This window comes from Choloepus didactylus, chromosome 8 (assembly GCF_015220235.1).
Source record: "Choloepus didactylus isolate mChoDid1 chromosome 8, mChoDid1.pri, whole genome shotgun sequence".
Classification (NCBI taxonomy): domain Eukaryota; kingdom Metazoa; phylum Chordata; class Mammalia; order Pilosa; family Megalonychidae; genus Choloepus; species Choloepus didactylus.
In genome coordinates this window covers 83010167-83025588 of record NC_051314.1, presented here as the reverse complement: position 1 = coordinate 83025588, position 15422 = coordinate 83010167, and the positions used below count along the sequence as shown (strand labels likewise).

Genomic DNA, 15422 nt, shown 5'->3' with positions numbered 1-15422 from the left:
TGTCTCCTTTTTAAACAGTTTTGACTTTGGGTCCTGGAGTAGTGGGATGGGAGTCTAGGGCCTAAAGAGGTGAGGGGCGTGACAAGAGCCCCTGGGCAGTGGTGGGACACGGAGGTTGGGTGGGTGTGGTCCTGTTGCATGGTCTCAGCAGAAGGAGATTCCCATCATGCCCTGGGGTAAGCGTCACAGAGGTGGGCCTAGGGAAGGGCATCGGTGGTGATGGAAACACTGAGAAGCCAGACCAGATTCCAGAGCTACTTCCTGCCAGAGGAAATGAGTGAAATATTGGGAAGGACTATGAGGGCAGGGCTCATGGGGACCCAAGAGAACAACCTCCACTGCATCCTCTCACTGGCGATGCTCTCCAGGAGCCCAGGACCAGAGCTCGGTCAGGAGCAGAAGGTAGGATGGGTCATGGAACTTGTGGGTGGAAGTCCCGTCTTCCCAGAGCCCACCAGTGCCAAGGTTGCCCTCTGACTATGAATTAAGGCACAGATTCAGCAGAGACCTAGGGAGCTCAGTGACATTTTATTGAAGCTGTTTTAGGAAATAGGCAAGCACAAGGGAGCAGGCTGCCTTTCAGCAGGGTTTGAAGCAATCAAAGCAGGAGTGACCTTTTTTCTGAAATAGTTAACTCTCCAGGCTTCATGTCAGCAGCCAGGTATACGATTCCTTACTTGCCTTTGGAATGCAGTCTGGTCTTGGGAAAATGACAGGTCTTTTGAGGGTTTATGATTCTTCAGTCTAAATAGGGAGACCACACAAGGCAGGGCAGCCACTAGAATGTTTCGGGCCGACCCCACTCCCCTATTCCATCTCATCCTACCTCTGCTTTTTAAAAAGGGGTGAGTAACATGTTCCCCCCAGCGTGAGGAAAAGCACCTCTCTCCTCCAAGGAGAGTTCCTCTCTCCTCCAAGTTTTCTATCGTGGGTCTCCCAAGAGGGGCAGGGAGTTGGGTGCACTGGGGTAAAGAGCTTCTGTTCTAGCCAGGGCTGGGTACAGGCAAAGCAACACCTCAGACAGACATTGTAGAGAAGGTAGACAAATTTCAGAAGAGAAAGAGAGCCAGCACAACATTACCAAATGAACAGAGTGGGTGGGGAAGAAGAAAGAAATAAAAGAGAGGAGAGGAAAGGAGGAGGATTGAGAGAGAAGACATACATGAAGGGGGCAGACTTAGGGAAAGAAAGGTGAGGGTAAAAATGCAGGTGGAAAGGGCAAGGTAAAAAGGAAAGGAGACTTTCTGGGGCTAGCACAAGGGAAAGAGAATAGGTTTTGAGCCTGGGGGATTATTTTGCAGGAGGAATCTCACGAGGAAATTTCTATTTGGGTTCCTTTTCCTGGCATGTCTATTGCAGGTGTTTGGGCTGAGCTGCCTGCCCCAAGCCCTCACATGAGCCAGCCTTCCTCCCCCTCCTCATCAGGACATTTCTGTTCAGGGGCAGCAATTTTAATCTTGGCTTCAATGAGACAGATTTGAAGGAATTTGGCTCTGGACTCTCATTTACTGTAGCCCAAAGTCATGGAGAACTTTGGGATTCTTGATAGAATCATTCCAATGTAGTGTAAATAACCAGGAGCTTGACAATATTTTAAAGTCTGTTGATTTCTCATTCAAATACTCTGCTCATGAGCATCGTCCCGGGAGGTGGCTGGGGACATTGGCTGAGATGGGAAAGGAGGAAGAGAGGAGGCAATGCGTGTGGTATGGCTGGCTGTGACATTTCCTGTCTGAGGGGGTCTGTAAGAAAAGTATTCTGCCTGCAGTGAGAAGACACATGAAAATTCTGGCCTAGACTGCACTCAACTTCTCTGGGGCACTGAGGCCGGTTTTAAGCCACTGTAGAGCACCGAGCAAGAGAAATGTCTTGTGATGGCAGCGGATTTGGGTTAGACAGGAGGAAGCAGCTCCAACTGCACCCCTGCTCTGGAAGGTGGTAGGGTCCTCACCCAGGTGCTAGCGTGGAGCCGTCGACTCAGTATTAGTTGGAACAGATGCCCGTGGGCCCTGGAGGGCTCCTAGATCAGGAGCAAGTGGTGTGGCTCTGTGGGGACCTGCCTGGAGGCAGAGGGATGCCCAGGTGATCTCAGACCTCACGGGGCTCGTCACTGCTCCCTGCAGAGGGTGGGATGGTTCACGGGACCAACCTCCTGCTCTCGATTTTGTGAATGTGGTGTCAGTAAAAAGCGGTGGGCCTTAGGGCTGCGAAGCATGGGGGCCTTAGCGGGGCGGCAGGCCGGGCAGGCGGGGCGCTTTAGCTCCTGAAACTCTTCTTGGTGGACGTGGACTTGGAGATGATGCGCATGCTGGAGCTGCTGCCGCCGCCGCTGCGGCCGCTGGTGGAGCTGAAGCCGCCGCCCCCTCCGCTGTAGCAGAGGCCGCCGGTGTAGCTGCCTCCACCCACACAGAGGCCGCTGCCCCCGCCATAGCCTGTGCCCCCCGAGGTAGAGACCACGGCTGTGGAGAGAAGGCACAGGGCACGTTAGCAGGCTGCTCCCATTTCCGAAGATGTGCGAGCCCCCGGGCTGACATCCTGTGCCCCCCACGTCTCCTTCCCCGGGGGCCTGGCTCCAGGTCTGTCTTCCTTCCCTGAAAGCCTCAGGGAGCAGGAATCTCCTCAAGACCCCGCGGGCCACGAGTCAGGTAGGTGGGCGTGGAGCCCCCTCCGCATCACCCACTGCCTCAATGTGCACATCTGTGCTGGGCATCACAACTTCCAGAATGCTTTCACAGCCGCGACCACACTGATCCCTACAAAGCACCTGAGAGGGCGCCATGGCCACGATCATCCCCATATTACAGACGCAAAAATGGAGGCACCAAGAGATCAAGTGGTGTGCCCGAGGACATGAAAGCTCACTGCCAGGCTGCGTTCACTCCTGGTCTATACTAGCTGTCATAGAATCACAGACTTCCATACTGGAAGAGGCCCTGAGACCATCTAGACAAACCTCTCCCCACTATGGGATTCCCCACTACCACATCAGTTGTGGCGCTGGAAGGCTCATTTCCTCAGGCTGCAGTTCTCCACCACCTGTTGGACATTTGAAGACGCCCATTTGGCCTCCTCTCTCAGGTGCAGCATCCCTGTCCCTTGCAATGGTCAGTGCCAAGCTCTCTCACCAGCCTGGTTTGCTGGGCTCCCTAATGTGGTCTGACCCACGTGGGGCCCGAGGGGATTTTATTTCCCATGACCAGGACTCAGGCTGAGATTTTGAGCAGACATTCCAAAGACCTGGTTCTCTTTTGTGTGTCATTCTGTGAGATTTATTCCTCATGGGAACCTTCCCATGAGTTATGGCCAAGCCAGGTTAGTCACTGCTCTATTTATTAAATTAATTTGTTTAAAATCAAAATACATGTCTTTACTTGTAACCTGTTTAAGAGCCTGTTGCTGGTTGAGTTAGTCTGTGTTCCTGTTAGAACTCAGCTGAGAAATTTGGCGTTCAGGCTGGAGACCCCTGCTCTGCAAGTAGTCCCATCCCATAACTGTGACCCTCTGGTGCCAACTTCCGGGGAAAAGTCATGTTCCTGTGGGCATGTGACCCCTCTGGGGCTGGCTCTGGGTGATGGGTCCCCTGTGGTCACTGGGGAGATTATCCCAGTGCAAGGAGAAGAGTCGCTGAGCTCCATTCCAACTCCTTTAGCCACGTAGGATGCCACGCTTGGGAGAAGTGCCCTTGGCCCCCTTGGGAGGAGGGGCCAAAGAAAAATGGGGTCCTCCACAGAGCCCCATGGGGGTATTAATGACATCTGTGCCCCAGTGGTTCATTTCCTACCCACAAGTCCTTATTAGTTACACCATGAGCTTCCACCCCATCTCCCACTCTTCTACATCCCAAGACATTTACTCACAGATATTCACAGCTCCGACACCTTCTCCGGTGAGTCTGTTACAGGTGAGGAGAGAAAGAGACATTTCATTTACTGGGCGGTTAAAGAGCCCCATGTACTTTGTATTTAAACAGTTAGCAGTACAGGGTGCCAGGCAGTATGCTAAGTGCTAAACAAGCTTTTCATTCATTTCATTAGCTTTAGAAAACTTGTGTCAATATGTGGGGGCAATCTGGAAGAGAAACCAAGTTAAACATATAGAGAGAAATGGGTAGAGGGACCCATGCCAACTAAGTAGCAAAGAGACAGTCAGATGGAAGAGCCTCTCTGGGAAAATACAGAGCCCCTGAGGCCTGTCTGGGTTTTGTTACAAGGCCTGGGCAGATCTGGTCCTGGCTATGGCCTTCCAGGTAGTCAAGGGCCACCTCTCCCTGACACCTCTGGCCATGGCCCCTTACCCTGGGTCCAACAGGAACTGTGGGAGGGGCTGGGACTGCAGGACTCCTCTAGGAGAGCAGCTGCATTTTAATCCTGCCTTTGGATTTCTGTCTAGCGCCTGACATTGTGGGGTTCCTGTGGCCCCTGTGGCCCTGCCATAGGGCCCCACCTATGCTCCTCGCCCTCCAGCAGCTTGCGGTAGGTGGCGATCTCAATGTCCAGGGCCAGCTTGGTGTTCATCAGCTCCTGGTACTCTTTCAGCTGTCGCGCCATGTCCTGCTTGGCCTTCTGCAGGGCATCCTCCAGCTCTGCCAGCTTGTGCCTGGCATCCTTGAGGGCCATCTCCCCTCGCTGCTCGGCATCAGCGATGGCGGCCTGGAGCGTGGCACACTACCAGGAGGAGATCAGAATTAGTGAAATCATTTGCGGAGGATGCAGTGTGAAGTGGGCTTTAGGTTAAACTCTCTAGAAGAATTTCCTGAAACGGATTTAATGCCAAGGAGGTCGGGGCATTGTGAGCTTTAAAAACAAGATTGATCCTTGTCCACCTTGGATAATGTGAGAACTTAACCGGTGGGGAGAAAATTATTTTGTGAGGTCCTTTTCAATGCTGAACTTCCCTGGACAGTGGGTTAGCAAAGCGAGTCAAAGCTTCACCATTTATGCCTTCAGAGGACCCAACCTTTCCTAGAGGAATTGTGTTTTAGAGAGATCGCAGAAGGAGCGTCCTGACATCCCGGCTGCACCATTGCATTAATGGGGTCACTCCCCTGGGCATGGGCTAGGGTGGGAGCCCTGCGTGGGTCAGCTGGGAGGCAAGGCCGGGGCTGGGGCCTCCGGGAGCTCAGCCTTACTTGCTTCTTCAGGTTGTCAATCTCCGAGCGCAGCCTCTGGATCACGCGGTTCAGCTCGGAGATTTCCATCTTGGTGGTGCGGAGGTCGTCGCCATGCTGGCCGGCAGAGCGCTGCAGCTCCTCGTACTGTGTGGAAGGAGACACAGGCCTTGGGTGAGGGATGCCGGCAGGAGGCAGGGATGGTCAAGGCCACAGAAGGGAGGGCTGGGTGGCGGCTTCTCCCCTTGCCCCCACCCCCCATCAAATCCATCACTGAGGCCTGGGGGCCTTTCTCGGAGTCCCTCTCTCGCCACTGCCAATCACTCTCCATGTCCTCGGGCCCCACCCCACCGCTGGACAGCTGTGGCTGCCTTCTTACCCTTCTCCCTGGGGCCTGTCTTTCCTTCCGCTCCCTCAGCACCAGGCCTGTCACCGTCACAGACCCGGCATCATACAGGGTTCCCAGAGTCCATCACTCTCAGATCTTTTAGCTCCTTTGAATCTGTTTCCCTTGGCACCTCCTCTCACCATCCCTAGGATGCTCCAGCTCAGAGGGTTTGCTCTAACCTGGGAAATCTCATTCTGTGACTCAGGCCGAGCCTTTGGGCTTTTTGGTCACGTGCAAAGTCCCCAGCCCCTCAACCCTAGCCAGTTCTACTTCCTTTTCTCCAGAGCCTCTCTCCACCCTCCTCTTCTCTCCCTCTTGCTGGCAACAATAGCCAGTCCCTTCCAACTGATATTGCCTCTGCCACCGGATCTTGCAGGTGTGTCCGCTTTCCTGGCAGAGGGCCTGGCTACTTCCCATCTTCATCTGCCTCTTTCCCCCAGGTCCCGAGGGTGCTGCCCCGAGGTGGTGTCCAAAACAGAGGGTGAGCCCACCCTGTACTCACAGCCCTTCCACCCACCAGCCTGGGAGGTCCTGGAGGACAAGGCCCTTGTCTTCCTTGCCGTGGTCACCTCAGGCCCGGCTTGGAGTCGGTGCTCTCTGCTAGTTGATTGACTTGAGTTCGATGCCTCACCTTGGTCTGGTACCAGGACTCGGCCTCGGCCCGGCTGCGGTTGGCGATGTCCTCGTACTGGGCCTTGACCTCGGCGATGATGCTGTCCAGGTCCAGGCAGCGGTTGTTGTCCATGGAGAGGACCACGGATGTGTCCGAGATCTGGGCCTGCAGCTGAGCCAGTTCCTGTGATTGGGCCCAAACAGGAGAGCTGAGGCAATGGCCTGCCCACCTCCTTCAGGGTTGGGAGGCTGTGGTCTGCCCCCCAGAGCAGACCCTACTTCAGTACTGACAGCCACTAGCCATGGCTCCTGATTCTGAATTAGCCGCAGTTCAGAAAGCCCCTGGAGGGGTTCACTTGCGCGGCTGGGGTGGGATGCTCTGAAAGGGCTGGGAAGGACATCAGGGAGGTCACTGAGTTTACACCTGCTCTTTATCGTCAGCTCCTCTGCACAGAAACTTTCTAGAAGTCACTCCTGTTGTCGAGGGAATGCACTGTTGTGACCTGCCAGTACCGCAGTGCCTCACGTACTGAGAATCCACAGCCCTTCATGCCAAATAAAGAAATCTTATGAAAGAAAACTGAGTCAGAAGGAGTCAGAAAGCTCTGCTGTTTCCTGGTCCTGTTTCCCAACTTCTCTCCTCCCTGTTTCTCAGGTATGGGAAATGGGAATCTGCCTGAGACAGCAGAAAGGGCACCAGACTGAAAACTTCAAGTCTTGGATCTGCCAGACAAGTTATGCAACATCTGAATCCCAGAGGGGATAATTGTAACACTGGTCTGTGCAACTGAGGATTAAATAAATTAATGTCTGTATTAATGTCTTTGAAACCGTAAACCCACTTTCCAGAATCACCTAAAGCAGTGGACCTCAAAAGGTGGCCCTTGGACCCACAGCCTCAGCATCCTCCGGGAACCATTGGAAATGTAAAATTTGGGGCCCTGCTCCAGATCGACTGAATCAGAATCGGTGTTTTAACACGACCTCCGGAAGATTCTGATGCTCTTTCAAGTTTGTGCATCACTAATCCAAAGCAAAAATCTAAGTAAAAACATCCCTTTGCTCTCTTATCTTTATGAATGATTGCTTCATGCATTTCCTGCTTCAATGAATTATTAATGCAATTTTGCTTTCCCCCAATAATTTTTCCGGGTAGCTGACCTCGCTTGAGGGTCTCAGCAAAGGGGCTTTCTGAACTGAGGCTAATTCAGAATTCGGAGCCATGGCTAGTGGCTGTCAGTACTGAAGGAGATATGCAGAGCTAAGGAGGCCTTTCTATCCCATGTGGGCTGTGGAACCTGTCATTGAACCCACCCAAAGACTACAGTCACTCCTGGTTTCTGGAACAGCATGGCCAGCTTCTCTTGGGTACTAAACGTATGTAAGCCCATGCATATGTATCACCTGTCCTTCCCAGGCCTTCATGGTAAACCTAGAGCCCCCACCAACCCACCCCCACCCTCCACTCCTCTGATCCCTGCCACACTCCCCATTGCTCACTGTGCTCCGGCCACATGGGCCTCCTCCTCTGTCCTCGATCGTGTCTGGGGGCATTTGCACTTCTGATTCCCCCTGGCTGGAAATCCCACCCCCTTATTTCTTTCTGGCTCATGTCCTCAGTTTCTTCAGGTTCTCTTCAAATGCCACCCATCCTCTGCCTGTCATCACTCCCTACTGCCATTTTTCTTCATTGCCCCTATTGTGCCTGAAATGCGAGAGTGATTTGGTGATCTGTGTACTGCCTGTGTCCCACCCTGGAACACTTGATTGTGTTTGCTCAGCACTGTCCCTGCAGCCATGAGAATACTTCTGCACAGAGGTACTCGACAAAAACCCTGAGAAGCAGCCTGCTGTGTTGTAGTCTCCTAGAAGCACCGGAGGGCTCACTAATTGCCACTCGATTTGCCTAACTGCACCACCCTGCAGTTGCTCTAGGAAGAGCAGCCAGTAAACTCAGGGCAGGCTGGGTGAGGCAGGTTCTCAGACAATCCTATGGAAACTACCCGCATGTCAATGACAGGGAACCAGTCTTTTTTCTGACCAGCATGGTCCAAGTGGTCAAGGCAGACTTTGTCACCTCCCCTGACCTGCCAGCTGCCCCAGGGAACTCCAGTTCTTTCCTTGGTAGGGGAAGCAGCGTCTGCCCCATGAATACAAGCCAGGTTAGGGTGAGGAGCAGAGAGAAAAGCAGGGAAGTTAACCAGCAGCCTCTGTGCTCACCCAAGGCACACCAGCCCCCAGCCCTCCTCACCGCCTCGTAGAAGGCTCTCAGGAAGTTGATCTCGTCGGTCAGGGTGTCCACCTTGGCCTCCAGCTCCACCTTGTTCATGTAGGCGGCATCCACGTCCTGGGGTACAGAGCATGCTGTCACTCGGGGTCCCCTCCCTCCTGGGTCAGCCAGCCCCTGGGATCCTGAGTGCTATGGGTTGTGTCCCTCAAAAAGAAATGTTCAAGTTCTGATGCCCGGTCCTGGGCGTGTGATCCTATTTAGAAATAGGATCTTGGAAGATGTTATTAGTTAAGATGAGCCTGAACTGGATCTGGGTGGACCCTGATCCCATGTGGTTGGTGTCCTCATAAGAAGGTGGGAATTGGGCACAGACACAGAGAAGACGGCCACGGGATGGAGTTATGCTGTGGATCGTCGGCAAAGCCACTGACAGAGCCCTACAGATTCCAGACGGAGCCTGGCCCTACTGACACCTTGATTTTGGACTTCTAGTCCCGCAAACCGTGAGACAATAAAATCTAATTGTTTCAAGCCCCCCGGTCTGTGGTACTTTGTTTAGGCAGCCCCAGCAAACTAGGACAGTGAGTGAGGTGGGAGAACTGCAGCTCCTGGGGAGGAGCAGGTTTACCCATTACTGGCCATCAGTGGGTGCCACAAGGAAAGTTCTCCGACGTCACCTGTGCCTGATGAGGCCACCCCTGAGTCCTTGGGCGTCCGCTGCCTCCGGACACTCAAGCCTCTCCCGAAAGCTCACTCCTTCCCCCCTCTCGCCTTCCTCTCCTCCACATGTCACTGCTCCATACTTCCTCCTCCAGCTTAGCTGCAATGCTGGTTGCCCTCCTCCCTCCGCTGCCTCCACCAAGCAGAAAGGTCCAGAACTTGGCAGAGCTGATCCCTGTTCTGTCCCAAGCCTGACTTGCCATTCTAGAGACTCGGCTTAGGACAGAGCCCGTTTCCCTTCCCTTCTCGCCTCCCGGGGATCGGCTCTGGGTGGGGCTGGCAGAATGAGTTACAGATTGGACCTGGGGGTCTGGGTGCCGCCTCACTTCTGATTCCCTGGGTATCCTCGAGCAACTTACCCTCCTTCAGCCTCCATTTGCTCACTTTTAAAGTACAACCTGCCTCCCAGATTTGTTGTGCAGATTAAATAAGGCCATGTGTGTCAGCTGGGACTACCCGAAGCCACTGCTTGGGCTGGGGGGTCGGGTGGGAGCATCCCTCTCCCCTCACCTTCTTGAGCACCACAAACTCGTTCTCGGCCGCTGTGCGTCTGTTGATTTCTTCTTCGTATCTGTGGAAAGGAGTCAATTGGCATAAGGAGAGCGGGTTCTGGGAGCGAGGTTGGAAAGGGGAGGTTGTGGGTGGGCAGCTGACAGGCCTCCAGACCAGAGCTGGGAACGTTCTGCTATAGCATGACCCTCTTGGTACATGCATACTCTCCCCAAATCCCAAATAAAACAATCACTCAAAATAAAACCATAGCCCCAAACAATAACAACAGAAGAGCACCACCCCTCATCTTTCTGAGGTTTCTTTACTCACAACTTTGCTCCCTAGAGTACTTGGGTCCCATAAGGGGGCAGGCATGCTTCCCATCGGAGGGTGGTTTTTTTTTAATGATTCTCCCCAACCCAAACAGAGGCAGAGAGAGGAGGGACAGAGATGATGGCAAGAGGCAGGCAGCCCTAGTCTCGGGCTGGCTCCACACCCCATGGTGCCCTCCTCTTCTCTCGCTGAGTCTGAATCGTGGCTTAAGAAGCATTGTCTTCAGGCTGGATAGGAAACTGCCAGATTTTCTAACTTTTTTATTTGACCCTCACCAGCAACCGCACTCCTCTCCTGCCTCCCAGATGCCCGCGTGGAGGCACTTCCCAGCTCACTCATCTCTGAGAAAGAAGTTTTACTTCTTTCTACGTGATCCATTCCCCATGCAACCCTCCTGAGCATCTGCAAATCCCACTCTCTTAGCATTGCTGGGCAGCTGTGGTTGGGCCTTGGCTTTCTGCCTACGTGCTGAGTCACCCTGGGCAGGTCACTTAACTTCTCTGAGGCTGGTTCCTGACTATGAAATGGTATATAGATCTTCTTTTAAAACCACAAAGTGCAATCACACATTGCATCTACTACCAGAACCTCCCCTGCCTTCGTATTGCCTCTGATGTCCAGTAGGATCTGAGAAATTGTCCTTTATAACATCGAATCTTCAGTACCAAGCCTTCTCCCATGTTCTCTGGGAAAATTGATTTGGTTTTCCTTATTGTTTCCTCTAGTCACCTTTTTATTCAGTCTGGACATCTTTCCTCACCTAACTCCATGCAGCTGTCCCAGTTCAGTGTCCTGCCAGATGACTAGTGTTACCTGGCCCTACCCAGGCTTTTTGGACTCCTCCAGCCAGAACACTGCCAGTTCATGCCCCAACAGACCTCCCCTGTCTCTGCTTCCTTCTCATCCTTGAGCTTTAGTCTCCTCTTCCAGGAGGGCTTCTTTGATCTAAACACTATTACTCCATGTTTAGATACATATTATAAATTATCCATTTGCCCTGGCTTCTCTTGTCTGTGTCTGAAGCACTACAAACATATACCTAATCACAGACACAATTAAAATAGCTGACACTTATTAAGAACTTACCGTATGTCAGACATTGGGAACACTACCAAGTACTTTACGTGCACATTTGATTTAACAGATAAAGGAGCTGGGGCCTAGAGACATTCAATAATTTTCATGAGGTCATTCAGTTCCTAAGTGGTTGAGCCAATATTCTTAAGCTATATTCCATAGTGCTGTCAAAAAGGACTTTCTCTGCTGATGGAAATTTAATTTTAAATAATTTAAATTTAAATCTAAATAGCCACTTGTGGCTAGTGGCCATCACAACTCTAAAACCTGAACTCTCACTGTATTTTATAAACAGAAAAGAAAACTCATTTTCAAGTTACTTATTTTGTTTGGACCAAAAAAATTGAAGATAAAATAAGAAATTGCATAGACAGAAGCATGCCGTTATGTTTAATGATGTGTGTGTGTGTTTGTTTTCCTGGGAAAAGGCAGCAAATATGTCTCTTACCCTTGGCCAGGGTTGGGGTGAATGCATGAAAACTGTGTAAGTTAGCAATGGGATTTAGCTGAAGAAATATGAGAATGAGATTCTATTGGTTTAATTCTTGACTCATGAGTTACCACTTATGTAACTTGGATAAGTCAGTCCCTATCTCAGAGCCTTACTTTCCTCATTTGCAGAGTTTAAAGGGTTGTTGTGTATAGCTAGCTCTTTGTACCCATGTTAGTTATCATCATCTCTATCCCCAGCCCCACTCTCAGCATTTTTGAACACAGTGTACCAGTTCTCTTTCTACTTTTACTATTTCTGATTCTGCATCCATGCCTAAGTGTGTGTTCATTTCCCCACTGGGCTGAGCACTGCTGGAAATCACAGACTGCTTCTCCTGCTCTCTCTGGCCTCCCCAGGCCCCCCAGGGAAGGAACCTGTTCCAGGAGCTGCTGAGCATCCACTCACTTGTTCTTGAAGTCCTCCACCACGTCCTGCATGTTTCTCAACTCCATCTCCAGCCTCGACCGCTCTCCACCGAGGCAGTCAAGCTGCCTCCTGAGGTTGCTAATGTAGGCTTCAAACATGGGCTCGATGTTGGCCCTGGTGGTTTTATGGTCTTGTAGGATACTCCATTTTGTCTCCAGGACTTTGTTCTGCTGCTCTAGGAAACGCACCTGCACCAGAGATAAAAGAACATGAGGGCTTCTGTGCACCCACCTCCTGGAGGTTTCTGAGGTACGGGACTCCCATAGTGCAGCTAGGCCCTGCAAGAACTCCAGGTCCAGGTAGCACCCCCCACCCTTTCCTCAGCCTGGAAGGAGCCTGGAATGTGGAGACCCAGGCAAATGTTGATGTCATGGACCTGGGAGAAAGGTAGTGGCTTGGTTTGGATGAGGAGAGAAGCAGAGAGGGCCAGAGGGTCTGGAAGCCATCTGAATGCACCAAACCATTCTGATGCATGGTGGCTTAAGAAAAGAACACTTTACCATTACATGACAGGGCGGGGTTTTGAGTCCCGTTAAATGGATGGGAGGTTGCTGGCAGAAAATCCAGTCTGCATGTTGTAGGTACTTGGTACGGATCTAGACTCAGGACCCAGTTGCCTGCACGCTCCTGAAATGCAATCATGGGTCACTGCGGGGTCCCACTGAAGGTATCATGGCAATCCCAGTCATGTCTCTCACTTGCTGTGTGGCAGTGAGCAAACTCTTTCCTCTCTCAGTACCCTTGTGATCCTGTGCTGCTAATTAGGTTCTATTAAATTACACCCATCTGCTCCTCAGCCTGGGAAGTAGCCTTGGGGAATAAGCATAAACTGGCCTCCTAAACAAAGTCCTTCCATTGGGAATAGCTGCAATGATACAGTCTCAGAGATGAAGGAACTCAGCCTCCACGATCTTGGAGATGAAAATATGCCACTCCAGTTATCAGAGGAGGGAGGGACGCTCTGGCTCCAAGTCCCTCCCTAATCACAGCCACACACTCCCCACATCCCCTTTGGATGAGCCAAGGAAAAGCAGAACCACATTCTTTCCTTCACAGCCCAACTCCTGGGAATCTCTCGTCTATTGGTGCAGATACTGGGCAAAGGGGGAGACATGAAGTGATAAAGTTTAAGAACCACTACCTCAGTGGTCTTTCTGGTTACATCTGCACCTTCAATGATCTAGGCATTTCATAGCCTATTAGACCTTAGAATCCATCAGTGCAATCTACCCGTGGCTTGAGAAGCTATGTGGCTCTCCCAGCAGTAGAGCTAAAATTGGAACTTGGGTTGGTTCCCCTTAGTTTAGCCCTCTTTCTTCCAAATCCCAACACGGAAACTGCATTATCCCAGGAAAAACAACCAGCTCAGGTGTGTGACAGAGGCAGTGAGAAATAGAAAGTTGCTTGGAGGGGCTCTATCCCATAGCTGGGGTGATCTCTGGGTTCCAAGCTACTTAGCAGGGGAGCTTAGGGCTCAAGTCACAGTTCTCCTTTCACCACAAGGAAAGTGTGAAAGGGTTTGAGTGCATCCCTTGCTGACCACTCAGTTTCCCACATATACTCAAATCTCTGGGAAGGTGTCTCTTTTCTCGGGAGGAAACTTGCTCCACTTCTGTGTATTGAACTTGTGACTTTTTTCATTCCTTTATCCCCCTCCCTCCAAACGCATTCCCTTTTGTCAACTAATTTTAAACCAAGTGCATGCTCATGATCCATCAAAGGGGCAATGTCCTTGCAGTGGCTCAGACAGCTCTTGAGCCTGGGGATGGAAATTCTCCATTCCCACCTCCACAAGGTGGGAAATCTCCCCACCCCCACCCTGTCAGCAGACCATCCAGCCACAGGATCTCAGGCCTTGGGCAAGTCACAGTTGGCCTCAGAAAAGCACAGAAAGCAGAGATCCTACTGGGCACCAGCTGCCTTCCTAGTGGGGGACCCCACCTGCCTCTCACCTTGTCAATGAAGGAGGCAAACTTGTTGTTGAGGGTCTTGATCTGCTCCCGCTCCTCCTTCCGCACCCGCTGGAGAGAGGGGTCGATCTCCAGGTGGAGGGGGGTCAGGAGACTCTGGTTGACGGTCACCTCATGGATGCCACCGGCGCCAGGCATCACCCCCTCTCCAAATCCATACCCACTGCAGACGACCCCTGACCTGTACCCCATGCCCCCGGGACCCAGCCCATAGCCGGCACCCCCATAGCTGGCCCGGCTGGTGCGGTAACCCCCACTGGCGGAGATTCTCTTGCCACCCCCAAGGCCATGAAGGCTCCTCGTCCCAAAGCCGCCCCCAAGGCTCTTCCCGCCCTGGTGCACAGAGACAGAGCTGAAGCTGGTCCGGCAGCCGGGGAGGAGGTTGGCTGAGGAAGCACTGAAGTTCCTCGTGCCCCCTGACTTGATGGTGACTGAGGATCGTTGGGTCATGGTGGGAGCTGGTGCCAGAGGGTCAGAGCAGCGAGGATGTCAGAGGAATGAGGATCCTTCAAACTCTAGCTCTCCCCAACCCTCCTTGACTTTTATCCCTTTCAAGAACTGGGCTTGGCTGGAGAAGATCAAAGACCACTCTGTTGAGTTCATCACAATGGTATGTCTGGCCACGGCCCGTTTTCCTGCCCTGCTAATCACCGTGGGGAACACCCTACCCAGGGCAGGACCAGGCCTGGGGATGCTGGCTCGGGCCAGGCCTGGGTTCCCCAGCCCCTCACCCACTCAGGTTCTCAGCCCCGCGCTGCTGACACCCACCACGGCCTCTCAGCAGCTCCACCCCTCTCTATTCCCAGTACTTGGACCCTGAACCCCAGCGCTTAACTGTGTCTTTCCCATCCTGGCATTTATAATAAAAAAAATTCTGTCTCTTGAGAATTCAATATATGCCAGACCATATACTGGATAAATCATAAGCATTTTTTCTTTCAATTCTCATAATAACTTTGTGAATTGGGTGATAATTACAATCCCCAACACTTCTTGAGCACCTACTATGCACAGCTACTTTACCCCTGAGCTGTCATTTAATCTTTACATAACAGCGTGGAGTAGCTATTACTAGTCTTGTTTTATGAGGCCCAGGGGAGTTAAGAAACTTGGCTAAGGTCACCCGGCTAGTGAATGACTGAAAGGGGGTTGATGCTAGAACCCAGGAGGTCTGGCCTCAGGCGATGTGCTCGGAATCACTGCGCTCTACAGAGATGGGGAAACCAGGCTCTGAAGGGCAAGGGGAGTGGTTTGGGTAAGAAGCAGTCAGGAATCCACTGCAAGTTCCTGTGCTCCCTGCTCCTCTCCACTGCCTGCGCCTCAACTTGCCCCTCCCTCTGGGGACTAGGGCCATTTAACAATTGCCCTCAGTGACATTTCTCTCCTTCCTGCCATCCTCTCCCACCCAACCATTCCAAATATTAGCCCCTTGGTTTTTGTTCATCCTCCCTCATCCTTCCCTGCCATTTAACTTCCTGTGCCTTCACCCTGGGAGATTGTTTGTCAGATCTGTGGCCTTGAACCCTCTCCCTCCAAGCCCACCTGGGCTGCCCGGCTGTGGGTGAGCCCACTGG

The 15422-nt window shown here is 52.2% G+C and overlaps 1 protein-coding gene across 1 annotated transcript; it reads right to left on the bottom strand.

Annotated features, from left to right (window-relative positions):
- Positions 1–2256: 2256 nt before the first annotated feature.
- On the bottom strand, positions 2257–14298 carry LOC119542221 (keratin, type II cytoskeletal 5-like). The gene is made up of 9 exons (XM_037846803.1): positions 13831–14298; positions 11858–12066; positions 9568–9628; positions 8359–8454; positions 6127–6291; positions 5129–5254; positions 4444–4664; positions 3858–3892; positions 2257–2459 (listed from the first exon to the last, which is right to left on the bottom strand). Exons 1-9 carry the CDS (start codon positions 14296–14298, stop codon positions 2257–2259), a joined length of 1584 nt encoding a protein of 527 aa, XP_037702731.1.
- Positions 14299–15422: the final 1124 nt, after the last annotated feature.

Bases quoted from the DNA above. Each gene is read 5' to 3' on its own strand.
- LOC119542221 (XM_037846803.1), bottom strand. From the start codon at position 14,298: ATGACCCAACGATCCTCAGTCACCATCAAGTCAGGGGGCACGAGGAAC. The intron at 9,629-11,857 runs GTGAGTGGATGC...TCCTTTCCACAG, and splicing joins GTGGAGGACTTCAAGAACAA to ATACGAAGAAGAAATCAACA. The intron at 3,893-4,443 runs GTGGGGCCCTAT...CACCTGTAACAG, and splicing joins CTGGAGGGCGAGGAGCATAG to ACTCACCGGAGAAGGTGTCG.